General features: G+C 45.5%; 2 protein-coding genes across 2 annotated transcripts in view; both read left to right on the top strand.

The window, feature by feature from the left end:
- Nucleotides 1-3,172, top strand: part of LOC144597984 (E-selectin-like) — a 51,776-nt gene extending 48,604 nt beyond the window's left edge. Inside the window, exons 12-13 of the mRNA XM_078407849.1 lie at nucleotides 832-858; nucleotides 1,200-3,172. Coding sequence (XP_078263975.1) covers nucleotides 832-857 — 26 coding nt within the window. The 3' untranslated portion in view covers nucleotide 858; nucleotides 1,200-3,172. The remainder of the gene's footprint in view (nucleotides 1-831; nucleotides 859-1,199) is intronic.
- A 7,453-nt stretch (nucleotides 3,173-10,625) lies between these two features.
- On the top strand, nucleotides 10,626-19,881 carry LOC144597888 (14 kDa phosphohistidine phosphatase). Its single transcript, XM_078407641.1, has 3 exons — nucleotides 10,626-10,955; nucleotides 16,593-16,717; nucleotides 19,580-19,881. Exons 1-3 carry the CDS (start codon nucleotides 10,718-10,720, stop codon nucleotides 19,670-19,672), a joined length of 456 nt encoding a protein of 151 aa, XP_078263767.1. The 5' UTR covers nucleotides 10,626-10,717; the 3' UTR covers nucleotides 19,673-19,881.
- The last annotated feature ends 433 nt before the right edge of the window (nucleotides 19,882-20,314 follow it).

The following is a 20,314-nucleotide window of genomic DNA, read 5'->3' on the forward strand; positions in this document are numbered from 1 at the left end:
GATTATTCCCTTTGCTATGTGCTAGTGAGAGTAGGAAGACTAATGAAAGCGTGGCATCGGAGTTGGTGCAGTGGGCAGCATTTCAGATTTTTGCACCATTGGGATATCTTCTGGATCAGAGGTGACCTAAACAAGAGGGAGGGGTTGCACTTGAACTGGAAGGAGACCAATATCCCTGCAGGGATATCGTTAGTGCTGCTTGGGAGAGTTTAGACTCGAGTGGCGGAAGGTGAGAACCAGAGTAGTACCTCTGCAAATGGAAGAGCTGATGGGAAGGTAAAGGTTAGGATCAGTAATTCTCCAAGGAATGACAGACAGGGAGAGGTGATGGAATACGGTGAAGCTGAAAGTGTGTTTATTTTAAGTGTGTGAATTATTTTTAGAGGGGAGGAGAGAAAGTGGTGTGAGTCTAGGTGAGGCACAGGGAAGAGGGGGGACAAGGGGGGCAGGGAAGGAACACGATGTTTGGTTAGTTATCTCAAATTGGAGAATTGGGGAAAGGGTCGATATTTAAAGATGTGCAGATCACATTGTTTTGCACAGAGGGTGCTGGGTGCCTGCAACGGGCTGCTGGGTCAGTGGTGGAGGAGGAAACGATGGTGGCATTTAGGAGGCTTTTACATGGACACGTGGATGTGCATGGAATGGCAGGGTATGCATCATGCGCAGATAGACAGGATTATTTCAGCACGGCATCATTTTCAGCACAGACGTTGTGGGCCGAAGGGCCTGTTCCTCTGTTCTACATTTCTATGTTCAATGTTCTATGTTCAAATACACCGAGATGTTTAAAAATAATAATAGGAATTTATTTCTGCTTTTGTTTTCTAGTAATGATGGAACGTTTGTCACTATAAGGTAATTCTACATTTTCCATGATGTGTCCCCTTTGATCACTCGTTTTCACACCTTTCCCTTCCATATCTCTGTCTCCCTCTCCCCGACTCTCAGTCTGAAGAAGGGTCTTGACTTGAAACGTCACCCGTTCCTTCTCTCCAGAGCTGCTGCCCATCCCGCTGAGTTACTCCAGCATTTTGTGTCTATCTTCGGTGTTCCTTCCTACACGTAGCAAATCCCCAAACTGACACCTTGTTAGGCTTCAAGGAATGAGCTCTACTGATTATATCTAAACACTATTTTTTAATGTGCTCTGCTGAAATAATGATCACAATTCATCACCTTTTGTACCTTAATTACAGGACACAAAGAAAGTGGGAAATCACAAGTGTCAACCAGACAAAAAGTGGAAAGCTTAAGCATGCTTGAAATATTTTTACTTCACAAACAACCTGAGGCCTTCGGTTACAATGATTGTCTGAACAAAACAAATGGATTAAGTATTGAAATACCAAATAATGTTATCATTGAAAGATGCACCATTCTAAGCTTAAATATGAACATGAACCATTCTATGTTTCTAATCATAGTTGCTAGAAAACACCAATGTTTGCATCTCCACTAATTATTATGAATCAATTTTGTTGATGCTATTTAAATGCATAAAATACCTGCAAAATTATATATATTTTAAATCAATTAGCTTGTTTGGTTAATGCACAAAGATGAAACTGTCCTTGAACAACCAGAATATTAGCTTCCATTTATATAGTGCTCGTATGTAGCAAAATATTGCAGGGTTATTTTTCATTAGAAAAATATGACATTCAGAAAAAAAAATCAAATTGTTCTTTTTGCAAGATTTCCTTTTGTAGAGTTCAACTACATTTGATGTTAAAATTAAGAATTCAAGAGGGTGAAGAGACCAAAGTCAGAGATTCAAGAGTCTAAAGTCAAGAATATTTAATTGTCATAGGTACCAAACAGTGAAATTCTTATTTGCAGCAGCAGAACAGGCCTGCAAACACAATACACATAGATAATATATAATCAAAAAAAATTTAAATGGATAACTGCAATCCTAGTGCAAATAAACCGAAAGTGCTTAGTGCAACCAAAGACTATCCATTGAAGTTCATAGTTGAGGTTCGTGTTGTGTATTGTTCAAGAGCCTGATGGTTGTTGGGAAGATGCTATTCTTGAAACTGGTGGCCATGGTTTTCAGACTCCTATACCTTAATTCCAATGGTAGGTGTGAAATTAGATCGTGGCCAGGGTGGTGTGGGTCTTTGATGTTGGCTGCCTCTTTAGGCAGGGTCTTCGATGGAGGAGAGATCAGTACCCCTGATGAACTGGGTGGTGTCTATCGCTTTCAGTAATCTCCTTCGTTCCCCAGCGTGCAAGCGGCCGAACCAGACCATAATGCAGTCAATATGCCCCCTACCATACAACTGCAGAAGTTCAAGACATATCATAATTCTGTAATACTGTTATTAATGTGACTGAATGTTCAAAACTCCCTAGACAGTTTGCAGCAGGATAGCTTAAAATACATTTAGCTGGGCAGTCTACAATGCGATACCTTAAAGAGAGAAAAACCCCACAAAGTGCTGGTGTAACTCAGCAGATCAGGCAGCAACTCTGGAGGACATTGATTGGTAAAATTTTGGGTTGGGATCCTTTGATTCGTTACCTCTACTGAGATGTAATGTTAAAAGGTGCTTGAACACCTTTGCTGGAGGGAAGGAAATGAGCAGATATCGCCTCTGTTTAATATCTAGTGATCTCTGGTGGAAAGTGTCTGTGACAATCACCGTTTAGCCTCCCACATTTAAAGCAGTACCAAATGATATTCAGCATCAGTCAAATCAGACAGCGGAAGTTAGCAAATGCTTGAACTGTAGGAAGAAGATAAAACCTGCTGACAGACAATTGAAGGGGAAAAATTTGCTGCTTCTGATCATGAGAGAAGTGCAAGGAAACTGAAGATTTTGACTAGTTTGATAATCTGAATGGTACTAAGTTGTTCATTACTGTAAAAACCTCAACTCACGAGGAAAGGAGAACTATAACCCAGACATGTCTCATCAACTGCAATGATTTATGACATTCTACAGCACTATATAAATGCCAAACTGAATTTAGTGTACCATTTAGTCAGCTTCTTCCTGTGATAGCATTTATAGGATCTCCCCTCATTATTTCACTTCATATGTTGCCACATATCGGCATAATAACTGATTGTGCAAACAACCCTGAAATAAATAAACCAGTAGTTGCAGCCCCAGTATTTATTGTCTATTATCTCATTTTGAAGAGTCTGCAAGAGAGAACACTGGACCTCAGTTTTCCTGAGATATATTGGGGCTTGTTTGGTTATCAATTCAGCGATTCAGTTTTTTCATTGCTCTGCGTGAAGTTATTCGTATTAACATGTTATTGTCTTTGTATCAATCTCATATAATTAAAATTCTGTCTGTCTTTTTACTTATAATTGCCTCGTGTGTTTGTACCATAGCTGGAAATATTTGTTTAAACTGATACATCTCCATGAGAGTATTTAGAATTTAATTTGTTAGGCTCCACTACAGTTATGTGCGCCCTTTAGCTTCCACTGACAGCACGGGATCAGTGATTCGTGTCTGTTTACCTACTTTTGCCATCGGATTGAGAAGCAGCTTAGCCAAAATAGTCTTGATGTAATTAGAAGACAATATGCCAACGCCTTCACTTCCTCAGAAAACTAAGGAAATTTGGAAGGACTCCAATGACTCTTACCAATTTCTAAGCTGCATCAGTATCAATCCTTAGTATAAAGAAGGGTCTCAACCTGAAAAGTCACCCACTCCTTCTCTCCGGAGATGCTCCTGACCCGCTGAGTTACTCCAGCATTTTGTGTCTACCTTAGTATGGCAACTGCTCTGCCCAAGACAGCAATAAACTGTAGAGTAATGGATGCATCCCAGTCTATCAGGCAAACCAGGTTCTCCCCCAAACCCAAACAACTCTGTCTCTGCCGCATGCTGCCTGGGGAAAGAAGCCAATGTAATCAAGGACCACAGGAGATACAAGGAAATGCAGATGCTAGTTTACAGAAAAAGACACAAAGTGCTGGAGTTACTCAGTGGGTCAGGCAGCATCTGTAGAGAACATGGATATGTGACGTTTTGGGTGGGGACCCTTCTTCCGACTGTCTTCAAGGTATGCTACTTTGAAATGAAACTTCCATAAGATATGCCCACTCTGAAGGTCCACCTCAATCATTGAATCATTGAACCCTTTCTCACTGCTCCCCTCTGAGTCCTGCATCTATCCATGTTCTCTAGTGATGCTGCCTGACCCGCTGAGTTACTCCAGTACTCTGTGAAACGTCATCTATCCATGTTCTCCACAGATGCTGCCTGACCCGCTGAGTTACTCCAGCACTCTGTAAAACGTCACCTATCCATGTTCTTTAGTGATGCTGCCTGACCCGCTGAGTTACTCCAGCACTATGAAACGTCACCTATCCATGTTCTCCACAGATGCTGCCTGCCCTGCTGAGTTACTCCAGCACTCTGTGAAACGTCACCTATCCATGTTCTCCAGAGATGCTGCCTGACCCGCTGAGTTACTCCAGCACTGTGTGTCTTTTTTTGTATATCTGCATCTGCAGTTTCTTGTGTCTCCATAAAAGGATGATTGATAGCACTCTCATGATAAATGGAGTGATTACTTGGAAGTTGTAGATGTTCTTCCTTTTCTTGTTCACAATATTGCTTCTCAAATTGAAAGAAAAGATTTAGATTTAGATTTTTTAGATTTAGAGATACAGAGGCTGGAGGCGGAGAAAGACCTTAAGTTTTCCTTCATTATTTGTATCATTAATGAACGATATGCCTCTGACCAGGACAGAAACTGGTAACATCGTTTATTTCTCTGAACCTCCATTGCTTGAAGCCATTGACTGAGTTCAAGGTTTCATCCATAAACCACAGGTAGTTCTGCCATGTCACGCATTTTCATTTCACAGATATAACACAATTGATATTTAGGGATCTCTATCTGTATTATGCCGGCTGCATTGGTTCTTACACGACTGGAGATCGACAAGCATACAGAATGCTGGCCTGGGGTAAGAAAAACTGCATGTATCCTCCCTGCAGTAACAAATCCCATTGCCTCTTGAGAACACAGTCTATCACTGTGGATAGCCACTGAGATTGACAAGAATTGCTTCCACTCTCTTTTGTGTAATCATAATCATACTTTATTAGCCAAGTATGTTTTGCAACATACGAGGAATTTGATTTGCCAAACAGTCATACCAATAAAAAGCAACAGAACACACTAAATACATTTTAACATAAACATCCAATGATACTCTATCAAAAAATGTAACATGGTGCTTTAAGTATTTTTCACTTGCAGTAGCAAAAATAAAGCTGTAGCTATTAAAATGATCTTTGTTTGAAAATCCTGGGGGAGAAATGATTTTGGTGTTGCGAGTCTGAAACTTTCTAGCCTCTAACCCCCTTTCTCACAATTGTTTTTTGCAACTTGATTTTCTATAACACAAGGTTTCTTAGGAATGCAACTTTCCCCTTTCCTCTCCCCCCTCGCCCACCCATGGCCCCGGGGAAGACTCCCTGGCCAGCAACGTCCATGGGTCGTCAGTTGGGGTAGGGTTGCCGGGCCCGCAGGAGAGGTTTGGACCCAAAGGGGGCCACGCCCGTCTAGTGTACATTATTTACAACTCTTTTTCCTTGTGGTGCCATTTTCAGGGAGCTATGGACCAGGACCCCGATATCTCTCTGCACATCCGTGGTGTTAAAAGTCTTGCAATCAACCTTAATCCAACCTAGCACGTTGCAACACCTCACAGTTGCTCTGACGGATTAAACTCCGTCTGCCATTTTTAGGCCCATTTCTGTGGTTGATTTATATTCCGCTGTATAAAATGTGGCTGTATAAATTACAATAAATTTAGCGGCAGCCACCTTAAACTGAAACAATAAAGCTCTCACAAATCAAGACCACAGGAAGAGTAAGTAAAATATTTCTTGTAAATTTATCCAATTGTTATTGTAAGTGTATGAAAATACGATCTTTGGTAAAAGTGTTTTTTATATAATTAATTCGTGTTTGATTTCTTTCTTTTTTTTTGCTAAGATCTGAGTCTCAGATGATAAATAAAATATTACTGTGGATTTTGTTGGTTTGGAATACACAACAATCTGTGAACCCATTTCCAGTAAGGTAAACCAAAAAGTAGATTCAAAAACATGCCAGGACTGTATTCCTGTCAGATTACATTTCCAGTCACTGACCAACAACAGAGATCAGTGGGGAATAATATCCAGAATACTCAGAACCAGTTCCTGATTCAGCAATAAAGAAGTATCTTCTTCCTCTGAATTTCTATTTTTTACTTATTCGAACAATGATAAAATAACAAATTCAGAGAAGGGAAGGGTACATCTCAAAGGTGAATGACCCAAACAGAGAGAGTGGCAACCTGAAAGGAAAACATCTTTCATCGGGATATTGAATTCCCGCTAGGTACTGGAAAATATTCATCAGAAATCATATGGAAAATATTTCATGTGCTCATCTTTTTTTAAAAATGTGAAAACAATTAAATGGAAAATAGATTGAGCAATAATCGGTAAACAAAAAGTGCTGTTACGAGCAGTGAACATTGGGAGAACGTGCTCCGCTGCATCCAATCCATTTATTTCTGCCATGATTTGAAAACATTGAACATTTCCAAACCTCACATTCATCCTAGAGACACGGTATTGACAACAAGGTGTATCCTTGCAGGTCCATGGAAAGTGCAGGACGGGGAGCCAAGGCGACATTTAAAACATGGTTTAGACCATGAAACATGGGCTGCACGGGGAGCTGATCAGCTCCCATTGAGACGAGCGGCTTGTTTTACACAGGGAGACTGGGCTGATTAGCCCCGTACTGATTGGGATGGAGGAGAATATAACTGAACTAACTGAAACATGTTTGCAAGGGGAATTATTAACAAGATAGATGTTGAGAGGATGTTTCCCTTCATGAAGGAATCGTGAACAAGAGGGCTATTTTACAAATACGTGGTCATCCATTCTAAGATGGAGATGAGGAAGGATTTCTTGTTTGGAATTCACTGCTCCAAAAAGACATGCAGGCTAAATCAGAGCCAAGGTACACAGTGAGAGGGGATCATGAGTTTGGGGAACAGGCAGGGAAGTGGAGCTAAGGCAAAGATTAGGTCAGCCATAATCGTAAACAATTGTGGGGTTGACATAAGACTAAGAGGCTTGCTCCTCCTCCTGTTCCCTAGGTTCCATCAGGATCAGGCTGAAATTGCATAGAAGTGGAAAGACGTTGTGCCATTGTTTCAGTGTCTGCACAGTAGCTAACACCTGAACCAGTAGAGGCAGTGTAATGATATTATCATTTCAGCAAAGAAGTGGGCAAGATGTCCTGTCTCCACTCAACCTCGGCTAGTTGTGAAAAAAATTAAAAAACTTAAACTGCTGGAAATCCAAAGCAAACGAAATGAATGGAAACAGCCAGATGGTCAGACAACATGTACAGAAAGGGATAAAGAATCAATCTTTCAGGCACGAGGTCCTTCACCAGAACTGGAAAAGGGAAACAAGTTAAGTTTTAAGTTGTAGAGAGGGTTACATAGGACCATGGGAGTGTCTGATATGGTGAATCCAAATGGGTTAATGCAGCAGTTAGATTTAGATTATGCTTAGCTGCATGTGTTATGTGTTGCCATTAACAGGGCTGTGGGACCTGCTCAACTGGACAGACAGTACTAACTGGGAGTGAAAATTGGGAGTGAAAAACTGAGTCAAAACCTGGCTAGTTCGGCTGTAGACTAAACAGAAATAAGCTCGTTCAGGTATAGACGAAAAGAAAGAGTGCTTTGGTTTTTAATTTTAGAGATACAATATGGCAACAGGCCCTTTAGCCCACCGAGTCCACCCATTCACACTAGTTCTATGCTATCCACTTTCTCATCAACTCCCTACACAATAGGGGCAATTTACAGAGGCCAATTAACTTACAAACCTGCACGTCTTTGCGATGTGGGAGGATCTTGTAGAAACATATAAAATTATAAAAGGACTGGACAAGCTAGATGCAGGAAAAATGTTCCCATTGTTGGGGGAGTCCAGAACCAGGAGCCACAGTCGAAGAATAAAGGGGAGGTCATTTAAAACTGAGATGAAAAAAAAAAATTCACCCAGAGAGTTGTGAATTTGTGGAATTCTCTGCCACCGAAGGAAGTGGAGATCAATTCGCTGGATGAATTTTTAAAAGAGTTAGATATAGCTCTAGGAGCTAGTGGAATCAAGGGATATGGGGAGAAGGCAGGCACAGGTTACTGATTGTGGATGATCAGCCATGATCACATTGAATGGCGGTGCTGGCTCGAAGGGCCAAATTACCTCCTCCTGCACCTATTTTCTATGTTTCTAAACCAGAGCACTCAGAGGAAGTCACAGGCAGAACGTGTAAACTCCACATAGACACACCTGAGGTCAGGATCGAACCTGGATCTCTGGCGCTGTGAGGCAACAGATCTACCGTTGAGCCACTGTGCCGTCCCTACTGCGGCTGGACGGCTGCCAAGCAGTGGTATATCGGGTGGGTGATGCACCAAACCAATGCCAGCTTGGACATTGAGCAGGGAGTAGGGGTGGCAGCAAGTGGGTGATAACAGCTGGTGGGTTACCTAAAGTTGGAGAGTTTAATATTAAAGCCCAACTGGTTATAACCCTCTCAGACAGAAGATGCGGTATTATTCCTGAAACTTACATTGGATCTTGTTAAAATGCATGAGGCCATAGACAATTATTTATTCATAAAATGCTGGAGTAACTCAGCTGGTCAGGCAGCATCTCAGGAGAGAAGAAATGGGCGACGTTTTGGGTCGAGACCCTTCTTCAGACTGATGAAGGGTCTCAACCCGAAACATCGCCCATTCCTTCTCTCCTGAGATGCTGCCTGACCTGCTGAGTTACTCCAGCATTTTGTGAATAAATACCTTCGATTTGTACCAGCATCTGCAGTTATTTTTTTACACTACCTGAGGCCATAGACAGGTAGTTCAGAGTGAGGGTGGGATGAAGAATGAAAGTGGTGAATTATAGCTAGTTTAATTCTTCATCTGACTATTCTTTACATAAGGAGAGCATTATAGTTCACAGTATGGTGAACTGATAAGGTCTCATTGAGCTCCCATATAACTAAAGCATAGAACCAAGAACCTGCAAATGCTGGTTTACAAGAAGACACAAAATGCTGGAGTAATTCAGTATCTCTGGAGAACATGGGTAGGTTGCCACTACTACAATCAGACTGAAGAAAGGTCCTCACCTGTCCATATCCTTTTTTAACTAAGGCATAACTTAACTAAGACATAACATAAGGTCTGAAGAAGGGTCTCGACCCGAAATGTCACCCATTCCTTCTCTCCAGAGATGCTGCCTGACCCGCTGAGTTACTCCAGCATTTTGTGTCTACCTTTGATTTAAACCAGCATCTGCAGTTCTTTCCTACACATAACTTCCCTTATTCTGTATATGATTTCTCAAGCAATAAATAATAACGTTGTTAGCTTTCCCATTACTTGCTGTATGGTGTGGGTGTCCCAGTTTCTGCATGTTTCTGATATGTTAGCTTCTGCCATGCCTTTTAATGAGAGAGGCTCCCTAATCCATGACAGTAAACTCACTTCTCATACATGCATCTGTATTATTTACAAAGACTGGAATGGTGGGGGGGGGGGGGGGGGGGGTATATAATTGGGAAAAGCATCAAGACATTCAGCATTTTCCAATTGTTACTCAAAAATGTTTTATTGGCGGGGATGGACACCAAGTGCTGGAGTGACTCAGCGGGTGAGGCAGGAAAATGAATAAGCGCCGTTTCAGGTCGGGACCCTTCTAAAATCAGCATGTGCTGCTCCTCTTTATTACATTTCGGTGGCGGCTCCTCTCCTGCTCCAGTTATTCTTTATCCAGGATATCTTACATCCGTGCAGTGACCCCACCTCCCGCCGTCTGGGCACTACTGGCGCCGGATACATCGGGGCCCGCTGGCCCAGGCCACTCGGCCCATCCCCTCCCGGCCCGTCCCGCTGGCCCAGGCCACTCGGCCCATCCCCTCCCGGCCCGTCCCGCTGGCCCAGGCCACTCGGCCCATCCCCTCCCGGCCCGTCCCGCTGGCCCAGGCCACTCGGCCCATCCCCTCCCGGCCCGTCCCGCTGGCCCAGGCCACTCGGCCCATCCCCTCCCGGCCCGTCCCGCGGCCACCCGGACCATCCCCCGCCTGCCCACTCGGCCCATCCCCTCCCGGCCCGTCCCGCTGGCCCAGGCCACTCGGCCCATCCCCTCCGGCCCGTCCCGTCCCGCCTGCCCGCGGCCACTCGGCCCATCCCTTCCCGGCCCGTCCTGTCTGCCCGCGGCCACTCGGCCCATCCCCTCTCGTCTGCCCACTCCCGACGCCGCTAGCTGAGTCCTATCGCCCCCCGCCTGTCCACTCGGCCCATCCGCTCTCGCCTGTCCCCTCGGCCCCCGCCTATCCACTCGGCCCATCCACACCCGCCTGTCCCCTCGGCCCATCCACACCCGCCTATCCACTCGGCCCATCCACACCCGCCTGTCCCCTCGGCCCATCCACACCCGCCTGTCCCCTCGGCCCATCCACACCCGCCTGTCCCCTCGGCCCATCCACACCCGCCTGTCCCCTCGGCCCATCCACACCCGCCTGTCCACTCGGCCCATCCACACCCGCCTGTCCACTCGGCCCATCCGCTCCCGCCTGTCCACTCGGCCCATCCACTCCCACCTGTCCACTCGGCCCATCCTCTCCCCCCCCCCCCGCGATGCCGGCGTTGCTGGTGTCCGCCTGTCGCGCCGCCCGCCCCGCGTTGCGCCGCCTGGGCCTGTCCGCCCCCCCGCGGCAGCAGCAACAGCGCAGGGACATGGCGGCTCTGGCCGGAGTGGCCGACGTGGAGATCGACCCCGACGGGGTGTTCAAGTACATCCTGGTGAAGCTGAGCCGCAGGGACGGGTCGGAGCACAAGGACATCGTGCGGGGCACCAAGAGCGCCGAGTACCACAGTAAGCGGGGCCGGGGCTGAGGCTGAGGCCTGCACCGCCCTTACCCTCAGTCAGTGCCTGGGGGCTGGGTGCTGGGGGCTGGGTGCTGGGGGCTGGGTGCTGGGGGCTGGGTGCTGGGGGCTGGGGGGGGGGGGCTGGGTGCTGGGGGCTGGGTGCTGGGGGCTGGGTGCTGGGGGCTGGGTGCTGGGGGCTGGGGGCTGAGGCCTACACCGTCCTTACCCTCAGTCAGTGCCCGGTGCTGGGGGCTGCACCGCCCTTACTCTCAGTCAGTGCCTGGGGGCTGGGTGCTGGGGGCTGGGTGCTGGGGGCTGGGGGCTGGGTGCTGGGGGCTGGGGGCTGGGTGCTGGGGGCTGGGGGCTGGGTGCTGGGTGCTGGGGGCTGGGGCCTGCACCGCCCTTACCCTCAGTCAGTGCCTGGGGGCTGGGGGCTGGGGGCTGGGGCCTGCACCGCCCTTACCCTCAGTCTGGGGCCGGGGGCTCGGGGCTGGGGGCTGAGGCCTGCACCGCCCTTACCCTCAGTCAGTGCCTGGGGGCTGGGTGCTGGGGGCTGAGGCCTACACCGCCCTTACCCTCAGTCAGTGCCTGGGGGCTGGGGGCTGGGTGCTGGGGGCTGGGGGCTGAGGCCTACACCGCCCTTACCCTCAGTCAGTGCCTGGGGGCTGGGTGCTGGGGGCTGGGGGCTGGGTGCTGGGGGCCGGGGGCTGGGGGCTGGGTGCTGGGGGCCGGGGGCTGGGGGCTGGGGGCTGAGGCCTACACCGTCCTTACCCTCAGTCAGTGCCCGGTGCTGGGGGCCGGGGGCTGGGGGCTGGGTGCTGGGGGCTGGGTGCTGGGGGCTGGGTGCTGGGGGCCGGGGGCTGGGTGCTGGGGGCCGGGGGCTGGGGGCTGGGTGCTGGGGGCTGGGGGCTGGGTGCTGGGGGCTGGGTGCTGGGGGCTGAGGCCTACACCGTCCTTACCCTCAGTCAGTGCCCGGTGCTGGGGGCCGGGGGCTGGATGCTGGGGCCGGGGGCTGAAGCCTGCACCGCCCGTACCCTCAGTCAGTGCCCGGGGTTCACGCTGACGGGGTGGCCCTCAGGTCTGGTTGAGTTGGACAACACAGCAACGGGCTCTGTCTGTTATTGTGTGGTTGCCTTTGCATTACTTAATATTGTGCAGAGTACAAGGATAGCCTCCGCAGTTATGAAGTGACCAAATAAAGCATTGGATGGTTCATGTATGTCAGGGTTAGGGTTTCAATTTGGCAGGTGATCTAATCCATCTGTTACAAGGTAAGGCAAGTTGATTTATATAGCACATTTCAGCAACAAGGCAATTCAAAGTGCTTTACATAAAACCTTAAAGAGCAGTTAAAAGCAACTAAAAACAGTCATTAAACATAGAAAATAGGTGCAGGAGGAAGCCATTTGGCCCTTTGAGCCAGCACTGCCATTCATTGTGATCATGGCTGATTATCTACAATCAGTAACCTGTACCTGCCTTCTCCCCATATCCCTTGATTCCACCAGCCCCGAGAGCTTTATCTAACAAGATTAAAGAGAATAGAAAATAAAAACGAGCTAAAATAAAGTAAGACAGGTATAAAATACAAGAATCAAAGTTGCAGTGCATTGTAAGAAATGAATAATTATTTGATTTAATAAAAGGCAGCGTCAAACAGAATAGTCTTCAGCCTCATTTTAAAAGAACTGAGAGTTGCAGCGGACCAGCAGTTTTCTGGGAGTATGTTCCATATATGTGGTGCATAAAAACTAAACGCTGCTTCTCCTTGTTTAGTTCTGACTCTGGGGACAGAAAGCAGATCTGTCCCAGACGACCTGAGAGGTCTGGATGGTTCATAATGTAACAGAAGATCAGAAATGTATTTTGAAGATCAGAAATGTACATGCCTTATTTAGCAGCCTAGAGGTCAAAATATGGAACAACCGAAAGCTGTAATCTCACTGGAACAAGCCTGTGTTTTATAGGGGTAGTGGGAAGGGAAATTGTATGCGTTTGCTAAAGTAATTTCATCTGCAAAAACCCTATGGAAGAGGTCCTGCAGTTTAAGGGCATTGAGAACCGTTGAGTTCAGTAATTATAAAACAAGAAATACTGGATATGCTCAGCAGGTGAGGCAGCATCAGTGGAAAAGCTAACTGAGTTAATGTTTCAGGTCAAAGACTTTACAGCAAAACCGGGAAAGCAAGAAAACTAGTTTTTTTAGATTTTAGAGATACAGCGCAGAAACAGGCCCTTCGGCCCACCAAGTCCGCGCCGCCCAGCGATCCCCGCACATTAACACTATCCTACACACACTAGGGACAATTTTTTACATTTACCCAGTCAATTAACCTACATACCTGTACGTCTTTGGAGTGTGGGAGGAAACCGAAAATCTCGGAGAAAACCCACGCAGGTCACGGGGAGAACGTACAAACTCCGTACAGACGGCGCCCGTAGTCAGGATCGAACCTGAGTCGCCGGCGCTGCATTGGCTGTCAGGCAGCAACTCTACCGCTGCGCCACCGTGCCGCCTGTTAGTCTGAAGTTGCAGAAAAGGTTGAGATGATAGGACATGGGGAATATATCTCATAAGATTGAGACTAAGGTTGCTGTGTGTTTATTTCAATTTGTGTTCTTTGTTGACCTTCTAGGATACCGGGTCTAACTTTTCCCAGAGGCATGTGCAATGTCTAGAAGGGACATGTGGCACAGGTTATGGAGATTAAGAATCCTATGAGAAGATTCTTGATCCTGAATGAAGGCCCTACCCATGACAACCCATAGTTCATTGTTTTCCTTTATAATGTCATAGGGAACCCACTTGTGATTTCCCACTACGTATGCCCACAGTTGAGGGTTTCAACTGGAAGAATTTATTTGTGAAATTTGTCTAAATGAGGGGAAAATGTTTACCCATTAGTTCTGTAAATTGTATCACATAATGCAGTGGATACCATTTTGATCACAACTCGGGCCACCCAATAGGTTGCAACGTCCTGTGCATTTATTTGCATGTCCGGAGAATGCAGAGTTGGCAACTGGCAAGGCCAACCTTTGTGGATTTAATGCCAGCGCTGCCAGATGGGTAGTGATGGCATCATGAATTAATGGTGCATAAGAAATCTAGTGTTATGGCTGCAAGAAAAAACCCTCACTTGAGCTTTTTCAAATGATTCTCAATGACTTGCAGATTTGTGGTTGATTCATATTCTGTTGTGCTGCTGCAAGTAAGAAGAAGAAGGAGAAGGGTCTCGACCCGAAACGTCACCCATTCCTTCTCTCCTGAGATGCTGCCTGTCCCGCTGAGTTACTCCAGCATTTTGTGTCTACCTAAAAATTTCATTGTTTCATCTGGGACATATGACAATAAAACACTCTTGACTCTTGATTAAGTAGTATTTTTGGTTGCAGCTCACACAGAACCTTGGAGAAGGTAGGACATCCTGAAGAGTTTGACGCCACTGTTAGTGAGTGGTAACGTGTCTCTTTCTGTTGACGAAGTGGATGCCCAGATGTAATCCTCATTAATTTGACAGCGACGAGGGGGGGAAAGGCATGGAGGCATGGAACCATGGAGCCTTGAAACCACAACACCCAGTGGAAACACATGGAGTCACAACCAAATTTCACACAGAAAGTAGCTGAGATCAGGATTGAACCCAGTTCAAATGAACTATGAGGCAGTTCTACTGAGGAACTAGCTAGGTTACAACCTCAGCCATGCACACTGTGTTCATACCACTATGTCAGGTGACTCTTCTGACCCATGGTAATCTGACTACAACTGCAGTGAGAACCACAGAGTAACTGGCAACATATTAGAGATCACCAGAGGGGTTCTGCAGCAAATTAATGCGTGTATGTATGTATCTGAAGACATATCTCAATTGGCTGCAAAGCAGTTTCTTGCTTTATTTTTGGTTACTGTGTCCTCTGCACCTGAGCCAATGTGTGGAAGGACCCAGGGGAGTTTGTTGGATGAGACATGAAATGTAGGCAAACTGCGTGGCTGTTGGGCACCAGCTCCATGGAAGCTAATTTTGTACTGGGCAGCTCATTCTTCTCGACTGCTGAGCTGCTGCAGCCAATTATGTAGCCGTGTACTAAAAGAGAGGGATGTAAGGGTATTGGGTGCATCTCATGCACTTCCAGTTATAACTCACTGTCTATCATGAGTTAGAAGTGAAAGACCACATGAGATGCCAGTGCGAATGTCATAACGGCATAAGTGATAGGAGCAGAATTAGGCCATTTGGCCCATCAAGTCTACTCCGCCATTCAATCATAGCTGATATATCTCTCCCACCTAACCCCATTCTCCTGCCTTCTCCCCATAGCCCCTGACACTCGTCCATGTCCAAGTTTTGGTAAGTGGGCCTAATAGTGGTAAGTCGAAACCCTGATGGACGGAACTACTCCTTAGCACCAGTATACCCCACTTTGATTGTGGAGCAGAGTGTGACACTTGTGTTACACTCTTGGGAAAGGGGTTTGTTCTTTTCTTTGCTGCCTGTGGCCACACATTGAACATGACATTTTACCAGTGCATTGTTGGGATTGGCATCATTATTCTTTTTCCCCTCGTTGACCTAGCGATCTAGTGCTGTGCATGAATGAAAATTGGTCAATCAGGACTCTTTGTTCTGTTTTTCTATGAAGCTTCTACAGCTTTTGGAATTACTTCCATTCCCGGTCGGAAACAAGCAGGATGTAGTTAGGAGGCTAATCCTTTTAAAATTTAGGAAAGCAGAAAGCACAGGGTGGTATAATGTTAAGAAAGTGGAAATAGTTGGCATTAAACAGGATAGGGCTCATGGAATAAATGAAATAAGGGCAGGATTAACTCATTCAACCCCTTGAGCCTGTTTAAGATGATGGCTGATCTTCTATCTCACACTCTTATTTTCCTGCCATACATTCATATTCCTCGATCCTTTCAATATTCAGAAATCTATCGTGGCAATTGGGGAAAAAAAGGTTAAAACAAATCAATCTTTACACAGATTATGTGATTTAAGAATAACTGTCTGAATTCCCGGAGAAAGGCCAAAATGCATGTTCTGAATTGCACAGATAAGTTTAAAAAAAAAAGAAACACTGAATTGGTTGTAGTCCTGTGTATATCTTTTTTGAGATGTGATGTTAGTGACATTGCAATCCCTCATTAGTCAGAAATCACACTGAAGTATTTAAGTTAAGTATTTAGGGGCGGCGCAGTGATAGAACTGCTGCCTCATAGCACCAGGCACCCGGGTTCAATCCTGACCTCGAGTGCTGTCTGTGTGGAGAGTTTGTCCATTCTCCCTGTGACTGCGGAGGTTTTCTCCGGGTGCTTCGGTTTCCTCCCGCATTCCAAAAACGTGCAGATTTGTAGGTTAATTGGCTTCTGGACATTGACCCTAATTAGGATACAGAATTAGTGTACGGATGATTGATGGTCGGCATGGACTCGGTGGGCCAAAGGGCCTGATTCCATTCTATCTTTAAAATCAGTTATTGTATGATTAGTGAGAGAAGTGCATGTTTTTTTTATCATCAATCCTGCATGTAATTTTAGTTTCATAAATATGTTGGCTTGGATCTAGAAACTCTGGAGGCTTAGTTGATGAAAGTAGTGACACTAGATGAATTATAAACCAGGTCCTTTCATCTTCTCCAGATCACATCTTTGAAAAGCTGACTTCTGAAATGGAGAAAGTGGAGCTGGATTGCAAGTGCCTGGGTGGAGGGAAGATCGATCACAACAGCAAGCAGAAGAAAATCCGAGTGTTTGGCCTTTCCACGGTGAGTACTTATTGCAACTCCTGAAGAGGAAACTACCTTGAAAAGAATATCCCATTATGAAGAAGCCTGTGATCTCCTGGGAATTAAGGTTGGGAATGAAACGCGGAGAACAATATCGGCATATTCATTGTGTGCTGTCTTCCTTTTCTTTACTGGAATTAGTGCAGGGAAGTCGATGATGGCAAAGTGTGTTGAGTTCACTATTTATGGACAGTATAATAGGTGGTTAATTAAAATCAGCAGCCTGTTCCAGTGTCGAAGATCATGGTCCATCTGGTAGATTATTCAGCAGGACAATGGCTTCAGCCCTTTCACCATTGAGTGAGAGCAATCTAGTGCAGTAACACAGTTGAAGGAACTCAGGCAGTTCATCAATTTCTGATATATTTCTGAATTATATGAACTTTTAGGTTTATATTCAGTCCATGCTGCTTGTAAGGTAAGAATATAAACACAAAAAGCTGGAGTAACTCAGCGGGACAGACAGCATCTGGAGAGAAGGAATGAGTGATGTTTCGGGTCGAGACCCTTCTTCAGACTGGTTAGGAATAAAGGAAGTGAGAGATAAAGGTGGTGATGTGGAGAGATAAAGAACAATGAATGAAAGTTATACCCATTCCTTGTCTCCAGAGATGCTGCCTGTCCCGCTGAGTTACTCCATCTTTTTACGTCTACGGTTTAAACCAGCATCTGCAGTTCCTTCTTACACAGGAAAGAATATAAAACATTTGCCTTTGTGTGGACATCAGTGCTGCATTAACTTGAAGGGGAAAAAGTGAGTTGCCTGACCCCCAGGAGACCAATGCTGGCCCTGCTTTGAACTAAAGCCAGGGGAAGCAGGGCTGTGGCCGGGATGAGTGCTATTATGTCCTGATTGTGCCATTGCCAGATTTGTCAAAGGTCATCCGGTGCTTCCATAGCATGGAATTCTGTGCTGTGCAGTCAATTCCCAACAACACACTGCAGCTGCTAAATGTGGAAAACTGGCACCTTTCCAGAACTCTGTGCCGGGAAAACCTTGAAGTTTGATGTGGTTGCAGCGAAGGAATCGTGAGGAAAGGTCTTCATCGAAGACTGAACGGCCATTGTGACGCCGGGTACGAAGTCTATGTGTAAATTCCTTGAACTGTTTAGTTGGTGGAGACCAAGCCATTGTCCACCAAGAAGGATGTATTAGGCATTCTTACACCTCAGGTTTTGCGTTGTTACCTCATTAGCTTTGGCAATTCATGGAAGGCCTTTATTCCCTCTGGGCTTCAGATCTGTAGTGTACCATAATAATAATAATAATAATGCATTTTATTTATATAGCGCTTTTCATATACTCAAAGACGCTTTACAGAGATTTTGAGAACCATGTTTAAGTCTTCATTGTACTCCCTTCCTTTCTTTAGTTTGGTTTAGACATACAGCAAGGAAACAGGCCCTTCGGCCCACCGAGTCAATAGACAATAGACAATAGGTGCAGGAGTAGGCCATTCAGCCCTTCGAGCCAGCACCGCCATTCATTGCGATCATGGCTGATCACTCTCAATCAGTACCCCGTTCCTGCCTTCTCCCCATACCCCCTCACTCCGCTATCCTTAAGAGCTCTATCCAGCTCTCTCTTGAAAGCATCCAACGAACTGGCCTCCACTCCCTTCTGAGGCAGAGAATTCCACACCTTCACCACTCTCTGACTGAAAAAGTTCTTCCTCATCTCCGTTCTAAATGGCCTACCCCTTATTCTTAAACTGTGGCCCCTTGTTCTGGACTCCCCCAACATTGGGAACATGTTTCCTGCCTCTAATGTGTCCAATCCCCTAATTATCTTATACGTTTCAATAAGATCCCCCCTCATCCTTCTAAATTCCAGTGTATTCTGTGTTCCAGAGTCCGCGCCAACCAGCAATCCCCGCACATTAACACTATCCTACACATACTAGGGACAATTTACACACACACCAAGCCAATTAACCTACAAACCTGTACGTCTTCGGACCTGTATTGCTCTGCTGTACTGTCAGCACAATAAATCACCACAACCCAAAATGAAGGGGCATCCAGCCCAGCCAAACCTTTGTACAACGCACAAACAAGCCCATCGGCTCAACTTGTTTTGGCCATGTTGGTACGTGACCAGATGGGCTGCTCTTTGCTCTTCGTCAGGGTTGATGTTGAGTTGCTGGTCACGCACAGTGCTGAGGACTAGACTGAAAATATTTTACCTGTGATGAAACAAGAGATATCACATAGTGTTGGAAAAAAACCTGCAGATGCTGGTTAAAATCGAAGATAGATACAAAATGCTGGAGTAACTCAGCGGGTCAGGCAGCATCTCGGGAGAAAAGGAATAGGTCACCTTTCGGGTCGAGACCCGAAACGTCACCCATTCCTCTCCTGATATGCAGCCTGACCCGCTGAGTTCCTCCAGCATTTTGTGTCTACCTAAGAGATATCACATTATCCCCATACTTAAACATAATAAACTAATTTATATTCCTGCATCCTGCCAAGTTGAAATATCAATTGTCCAGATCACACAATAGCATTTGCATTCTATGAATTAGCTTTAAGACACTCTTGCTAATATCCCATTCATTAACTTGCTATCTGTTTTAGTTCAGCTCTGTGAAATTCTTTAGGACATCTCCATTACTTAAATCTCCTGCTCTCAGTGCAACATCTCCTGGGCTTGTGTTAACTGTGGCTTACCTGGCACCATTTCAAGGAGGCTTCAGAGTCTGTGACGAATCCTAAACTCACACATCATCCATGTTTATTTGGCAACTGGAGCAGGAACTCCAGCTGCATGTACCCTTCAGAAGCCGTAGTGTGCAATGAGAGTGAATATAATTCATGTTAATGCCCTCTCTCTTTTAGGGTTTTGGGAAAGCAGATCACTCCATTTCTGTGGAAAAGTTGAAGACTGTGTACAAGGACTATGACATTACCTGGTCAGACGAAACCAAATAATAACAACGATTCTCTGGACTATTCTCTGTCAAAAAGATCAATGTAAATCCTTGTTCAGGTCCTATGTGTTTCTGGATGAGTTCCATTTATTGGTACAATTTAGTTGACCTGTGAAGATGCTCAAGGACTTTGCACACTTTGATGGTATTAAAAGGTGACAGTACAGAATGTAGTTTGAAATTCTTTGTTTAATAAATTGTACATTGTGAGTCTGGCTCAAATATATTGTACAGATTCAACTGGGCTATAGATTGGTTTTTTTATGAATCCCTTATCTTTTCTGGTAGAGGCAATGTTTTGTGCTGGTGTTTGTCACACGTATGGATTTCTACTTGTGTGCTCCATCTGTACTTTTTAATTAGGTGAAATATACTTGTCAAAGTGCTCCACTGAAGTTATGTAGTTCAGGGAATGTTGAATAGTGGAGCAACTGACAAATTAAATTTATTTCATTCAATATATTTTGAATTAAAATATACATTACCATATTGTAATATGATAACTACTGAGTTGTCATGAAAAATATAATTAAGTCCGCTATTGATTTTAAGAAAATTATGTTACCCTCTCTGGTCTCTGTATGATGCCAGGTCCACAATAGAATCATACAACATGGAAAGGCCCTTTGGCCTGCCATGCCAT

The sequence above is a fragment of the Rhinoraja longicauda genome, chromosome 11 (assembly GCF_053455715.1).
Source record: "Rhinoraja longicauda isolate Sanriku21f chromosome 11, sRhiLon1.1, whole genome shotgun sequence".
Classification (NCBI taxonomy): Eukaryota; Metazoa; Chordata; class Chondrichthyes; order Rajiformes; family Arhynchobatidae; genus Rhinoraja; species Rhinoraja longicauda.